Here is a 7863-nt window from a genome sequence, read left to right as displayed (position 1 = left end):
AGTCACTATGAAATATTTTTTAATCGTTGATTTCAGACACTTTTCTTTGCGACAAACAAATTATTTGAATATGAAGTACTCTAATAAAATAAATTATCCATTTTTGTATATCTGGGAGATCTCGGAGAATAACTTATATAATTGTTTTATGATAAACTGATTGCGAACGATCGATGATATCGTGTGCATCCAATCTCAACACTGAAGGATTAAACTACAGTTCAGTATTAATTATGTGTGGCATGTCTACACGTTCAGTGTGTATATGTATTTTAATGTTATTAAACCGTTGGCCGTCGGCTTCGGGCAATAGATCATACTGAGCTGTTCCCTGCACCTCGGGAAAAATATTCGGGTCTATTGAATGCTCAAGCATTAAATAATTGCATACTAGTTGCACCGTGAATACAAATGACTTAAAGTGTATATTGCCTTTGGCGTGAATAAAAAAAAAATAATTCTATCTTTAAGTAAAAAATTTTCTTGATTATACCTGTAATTCATATCTGAATTATTTTTTTTCATTTACTTTATTATCGTAAAATGAAAATTATTTTCAACTTAATTTGAAAAACAAAAATTGCAAATTCTCTCGAGTTCTACCCTTATTGGCAAAACAATGAGAGTATATATAGATCTATGATACTTATCTATGATACTTAAATTTACATAAATACATCCTACCTGTACTACATGGAAAACTACTATGTTTGTTTCATTTTAACTATATAAAACTATTTTCTGTGAATCATGGGACTATAAACATATGAATCATTGCGGAAGAATACATAACTCGAGTGGGTTATGTACATATATTGCAATGATTACTACCTTTATCATACTAAGCCCTTATAAAAACACTTTACAAAAAGTTTGCTGCTTATATTAGAATATATCGCTGAATTTTGTTTTCAATTATACACAAAAAATGCTGAGTGAAAATACGTAGATTTATTTTATTGCATGGTATACACAGTAGAAACGTCAAATTCTCCCTTTTCTGTAAGATAGCTATGGTTTCTTCAATTCTTAAATACAGTTCATGTTCGTGGTCTTTGTTCTTTTAATGTAACTTTTGATTGATCACAAAAACTCCACACATGTACATTGCAATGGTCATGGGTATACAACAAATGAGCGATGTTAATATTTTATAGTTAAGTATTTTATTAAATGTGTTATCTAAATAGCTTAACAATGCATATAACTTTTAAATTAAAAAAAAAAAAAGAAAACATTGATACCCGGAAGATTTTTACATAAACTAATGTTAGATCGTTATATGGTTTAGCTTTCATCTCTAAAGATGCTGGGTGGTCAATAATTTAACCTTGAAATCTTCATTGAATTTACAAATATTATTAGTTTAATTCGTTATTAACTATCATTGGGTAAAGAAGAAATTCATATCATTTTAGTTTAAAAATTGAATATTTGCTATATTTAAATTCAGACCTCTTCTTCTTAAGAAATTTAAAATGACCATGATCATCCAGCCCTTCCTAATAGGTTTCCAAGTAGCGAAGTGCACAAAGCACCGGCTTCTCATTGAGTTCGTGATTGCAGGGTTGTATGTGAAAGGGTTTGTAATTGCACGCATTAACACGTGGCCATACCCCGCGCACCACGACTTCCTCTTATATATATGATTCCTTTGCGCTAGCAAGTATGTCAACGAGAGACACTCATATATGCTGTAAAATTTGTTTGTCAATCTGTTGAAAAATATAAAAAATCCAGCTCTATTTTAACCACATCAAACTTTATTCATATTATTGTTGATTTGGTTAAGAATTACAACAACCTTTAAAGGGCCTTTATTTCATATTTGTGTTATCAACACACCAGAAAACAAATTATAAGACCCGTGATCATGAAGACTGGCTTTAATTACGTTGTGGTTTTGAATCCAAATCTTGTCTCCCTTATTAAGAAGTAGTTGCAGAGTCTGAGCAGAGTGAGGATTTGTACCAGATGCAGAGTAGACTAGGGATAATTTTTTACCATTCTTCATGATAGCAAGGTGAACCTGATTCTTTGGATGGCTCATGAGGCTACAGGAAATAGTGTAGATACCCTTATAGGGCGCAGTAAATATCCCTGTGGACTTGTTATAGGCCCCACCGACATTGGTCAGCAAGCTATCATACTTCAATACCTCCTTACCGCCAACTGTTATATCTTTGGAGAAGATTGCACTGAAAGCTACAGCGTTTTTCTCTGAATAAAAAATATTATACATATTTATTATGTAATATCAATACCGTCAAAAATATCAATGATCTTATAATTGGATATCAAACAAAAAGTTCCACTGTTTACTTCTAACAAGAGACCATTGGACTTATTGTCCACCAGAGCAACACTATGGATGACAAAATAAGCTTTATGAAGTCGTATACAAAATATCTGGGCAATGAAGTTAAATAGATAGTAAAGATATATTTTCAAATCTTTTTCCAGATCTTCTCATGTTGAATATTGAGCCCCTTTTGTAACAGGATGATATCATAGTCATATTACATATTGAGCATTGCAAATTCTTAAAGAAGATCGTTAAAATATAAACCCATTTCAAACTTTGAATCGTTTGAAGGGCCCAAGAATTGACAGGGCCATAGTCAAAAATAATTGAAAATCAACAATATGTGAAGATATTGCATATAAGCAATACCATATAATATAATATCTGAGTTTTAAAAAATAGTATTAAAAAATTAGTATTTAAAATTGGACCCCCTAATGCGGCCCCACCCTACCCCCGAAGGTCATGATTTTGAGAAACTTGAAACTACACTATTAGAAGAAGAATTCAGTAAAGAAACAGCATTTTTTTTCTAGGCAAATGGGTTTTTTTTTATTATTTTAAATACTATATATTTGATGGTAAAAACTTGACATCCTCCTCCATTGCGACTCATCCTACTAGCGAAGATTGTAATTTTGACCAATTTTGAAGTAGCTTTTACTAAAGTTACAGCATGTCTGGTTAATGGGGTTTGAGAAGAAAGATTTTGATGTATTAATTATTATGTAAATATTTGACTATGTGGGCCCAACCTTACTCAGACAATCATGATATTGACAAACTTGAATCTACACTATATGAGGTTGTCTTTGCTAAAGTTTTAGCTCTAATGGCTGAATGGTTATAAAGAAGATTTTAAGAGATTTTTTTTATACATTCCTAAACCTGAATCTAACTCACAGCTTTTTGGACCAAAGGATTTCAAGTAAGAAGATTTTGAAAGATTTCTTTTTCAATATATTCCAAAATTGAAATTCACCCCCCCCCCTCCCTTCCCCTCCCAGTTGTGGTCCAACTCTACACCCGGAGATCGAGATTTGAACATGTTGAATCTACACTACCTGAGGTTGCTTCTACACAAGTTACAGCTTTTCTGACATAGATTTTAAGACAATTTTTGAAAAAAACCAACAATAATTCAATAATTCCTAATAATCTCCAACTGAAAGAGACGTGGTCCTTCATTTAAAAAACCCTAAAACTCCTTCACCCAATAACGCTTTGTGCTGAATTCGGTTACATTTAGCCAATTGTCTTGGGAGAAGAAGCTTAAAATATTCACAGACGGACGGACAGACAGACAGACAGACAGACAGACAATGGAAAAAAAAGTGATCAGAAAATCTCACTTGAGCTTTCAGCTCAGGTGAGCTTAAATTCAAAATAACAAATAATAATAAGCTTTATCTTTTATGTTAATGTCTCAAATTAAATTTTTGTTGTTTTTTTTTTCATATCATTTTTTCATCAATGATGATACAAAATACTAAAATAAAAAAAGCACAAACTCGCAACTATAACTTTTCCAGCCCCACTTTTTCCGAGGTACTGAAATGTCTCCACATTCTGTATATCTAAAAGAAAATGCAAAATTCGTCAATGTAATGTCAGTTTTATAAATGTTGGTCTCAACATTGTAGGTAGGAATCAAATAAAGCGTGCATTGGCGTTTACTTTAAACTTCTATATGAACGTCAATTGGTTTGCTTACAGCATTTTTGGACAACAAATTTGAACAGAAAACCAATCGTTTAAATAGAAAACATGTTATTGTTTAAGAAAAATTGTAATCAGGTTAGAGATTGAATACATATTCCCGACCTGAGATGAGCCTCTCCTTGGCATGTATTTATTTACAAATAAATAAGCAAAAAATATTGATCTTTTTATATAGTAAGTCATTCGCATGAGATAATTTTCAGGTTTCACTCGGATTATATATGAATTACCTAACTCTATTGCTACTGTCTTAAAATTGTTTCCGAGAGATTTCTGAATTTTTACATATGGTATAATGGAAGTAAGAAAGAGAGCAATAATGATCATGACGATGATGATGATATTTTGGTTATACTTACGCACATGGTTTAATGGAAGTAAGAAAGATGATGATGATGATGATGATGATGATGATGATGATGATGATGATGATGATGATGTTTTGGTGATACTTACATAAACTATCTAAACAGCTCAGCATCAAACTTCCAATCAATATTCCAATCAACATCATTATTATTTCTATCAAAAAGATAACATATTCATTTGTTTAAAATTTCAAACTTATTTTATTATTTTACTGAGAGTATATTTGTAATAAAGTATCAAAGATAGACTTAAAAATACCTTTCAAGCTAGAATGCAGTTTGATATACATCGCATGTTCGTCGGTCTTTTTTTATAAACTGATTTGACCATGTCATGAATATCAATTTCATTTTAATGATGCGCATACATTGAGATATTGATGTAGTTGAGTATGTAAGTATATCAGTTATATCTATTAATATTACATTTTTTGAAGTTATTATTACTATTTTTAGAAAAGTTAGTGTATTGCGCGTTCACGTCTTTCATAAAATATACGTGACATGATTTTAAGGTTTAATATATCTGTGAATAATGATAACTTTACTCGCAACAAAATATCTAATTAGTAAGTGTTCTTAATAACTTTTTCCATTCATGTACCTTAAGTTCATAGATTACTTAAAAAACTTATTTAATCTAATTTTTTACAAAAGTGTGGATTTTGTAATAATTTGGAGTGTTTGATTTGTTGGAGATTTGTTTTCTGAGCGTAAAATATTTATAGGGTTTTTTTTTCTTTAAAAAGTTTAGTTTCTAGCCATTTGTATATCACATACAATGCACATATGATTCACTTGAGGATTAAGTAATGAGATGTAGAGCAATAATACAGTAATAATAGTAATGCAGCAGGTCACGCAACTGCAAGATCATCAAATACAGGACTGCTTTATTTTGAAACACATTTCAAACTTATAGCTCTTTCAGTATTCTTAGTCATCATCATGATAGAAAAATGAATTTTGATACTTCGATTATAAACCCTGAACTGTTCCGATCAGTGTCAATTCAGAATATACAGCATAGAAAACAATATCATCGTGTCTCGTAGTCATTTATTAATAGCATTCAGAAGAAATTGCCAAAGATGGTGTTCATAATCTTCTTGCAAAAACAAACTGGCCATGCAAGATTTTCTAATAGAAAATTTATCATCTAATATGTTGCATCAACAAAAATTTACTAGGAAGAATTTTTGAGAAATTTATTGATATGAAAGAAGCACCGCTTTAAATTCCTATATTTTATTGATTTTTGAATATTTTCTTGGTGCCATACATTATTGTTATATATGGTAGATTTTTAGTTTTATTCTCTGATAATTATATATTGTATTTTCTAAATAGTGTGTAATCCTTTTTTCATGTCATAACTGTTGAAAATTAATTTCAGAGTCTATAAAAACAGCACAACGAGGCAATGAAAAAAACATAATCATTATATCATAGGGATTGGTCCTTTCAACAAATTTCGTATTCTGTAACAAAGGGTTTATGTAGTGAAAATTAGCGTTGATACAGCAAATTTACAACTTTCTCTTCCGTATAGCAGTTCTTTCATCAAATTACACTGTTCATTACTTTTTGTGGACAATACAAATAGCTGAAATAAAGCGATGCGTGAAGTCAATTTTTTTATAAGAAAAACATCCCCTTTATGCATCTATATTGATGAGCATTTTTTGATTATCAGAAACACACACGTCAGTTAATTATGAACTACAGGAAACAAGTATGATGTCATACATAATAATGGATCTAGCAATCTTAAACGCTCATAAGCTCTTTGCTTTTTAAATGAAATGGTTTTTAAACATAAATTATATCCAGTATGATTACAGGGGACGATGTTCAGGGGTCCGATTTTCTTGAACACGTTAGAGCTGTAATTTACAAACTATCCGTGGTATCTGTTAATCGATAATAGCTGGATGAATGATCACATAATTTGATTAAATATCCACTACTAGTAAGTAATTGCTACTCTTCAATTAATTTTTTGTACATTTTTTACTTAAACTAAATCGAAATGCATCAAATGTCTCTTTAAATTATCAATTACATGCATAAATCATAATTTAATAAAATACTAATGATACTACTTTCTAGTTATGATATGTTCATTACTGTTTTTAAAAAACCCACACAGTATATTAATGCGTAAGAAATACATCTTATTCTCCAAAAACAAATCTTTTAAAGAGAATTAATATTTGTCTACTTTATTTTGTATCTGTAAATAATAAATACATATAATTGTGATATACATATATATGATCTATCACTCTAACCAATCACGTTTACCTTTCGTGGAGCGCTCAATGAAATCAGGGGGAATCAAAAAATCTATGGGGGAAATAGAAAAGCGTGGATTCAATGTCGATGGGTAAAGAATTAGTCAGTTTTAATTATAAAGAACACTTGCTACTAGTATATTGTTTTTCAAAAAATTTATGTAGTTAGAATATATCTGAGTAAAATGCCTTCAACCTGCACATTTCGAACAAAAATTATCTCTTTTGGATAGGATTATACACAAGTACTATGTACACTGTAAGATGAACACATATTATAATTCTACACACGTTAATGCAAATAAGTTTTTAAATGTTGAATATCCACACAATAATGTAGCAAGTGCTTAAAACTCTTAATTATTTGTCAGCAAAATCCATAATATTTTTGTTTATCCAAAGAAAAAGAACTTACTTAAATACAATAACAATTTCAAAATAAAATAACTGCAGAGATACATGATACTCTATAAGGACTTGTGTTTAGTGAACCCATCAGATGGCGCTTCATCAACTATCACAATTAAAACATAACAACGCAATGGCTACGGCAATAAGCTACCTGCTGCAAGGAAACCAAAATATACCAATTGTACAGGACACAAGCTTAAGCTTACTGTCCAAAAAAAAAACATTTTCAGTTACCATACAATTTACAATCAAATTAAAAGATTGCCATATTTTATATACAGAGCACACAGGAAGTTTACATGCATGTGTAGCCACAAATAAAACAATAAAAGTTTTAAAAACAAGAAAAGCAAATTCTCAGGGGAAAACAGCACTCAAAACTAATCACACATCTTTCACACTGTGATAAATGTTAACAATGGTAGATAGGGGTCATCTTCTGGGAGAACCTTACTGAACATCACACTACTGTGGTCCTTTATCAAAAGAGAATCTTTAGAGCAACTATCCTATGAGAATGGGTGTCAATCTCATTATAATTTCAGTTCTAAAAATAGATTTTATAAAGGTTAACTTCATGCATGAAATTGTTTGCTAATGGTTCAAAAATATTTTATCCTGGTCACTTATGATGAAAAATACCAGTAAGTGGAAAAACTAGAGACATTTTGCTTAAATGATTCTCAAATACAGTTTTGCAACAAAACAAAGAGCACACAATATAATCTTACATACATGTTTCTTCAATAAACAATAAATG

The 7863-nt window shown here is 30.4% G+C and overlaps 1 protein-coding gene across 1 annotated transcript; it reads right to left on the bottom strand.

Moving 5' to 3' along the window:
* Positions 1–1743: 1743 nt before the first annotated feature.
* LOC136274407 (complement C1q tumor necrosis factor-related protein 3-like) lies at positions 1744–4662 on the bottom strand. The gene is made up of 4 exons (XM_066081136.1): positions 4655–4662; positions 4484–4549; positions 3817–3882; positions 1744–2220 (listed from the first exon to the last, which is right to left on the bottom strand). The coding sequence occupies exons 2-4, from the start codon at positions 4539–4541 to the stop codon at positions 1823–1825; spliced, it is 522 nt and encodes a 173-aa protein (XP_065937208.1). The 5' UTR covers positions 4542–4549; positions 4655–4662; the 3' UTR covers positions 1744–1822.
* Positions 4663–7863: the final 3201 nt, after the last annotated feature.

Source organism: Magallana gigas, chromosome 4 (genome assembly GCF_963853765.1).
Source record: "Magallana gigas chromosome 4, xbMagGiga1.1, whole genome shotgun sequence".
NCBI lineage: Eukaryota > Metazoa > Mollusca > Bivalvia > Ostreida > Ostreidae > Magallana > Magallana gigas.
The sequence above is the reverse complement of the archived record's forward strand: the minus strand, read 5'-3'. Positions and strand labels throughout refer to the sequence as shown.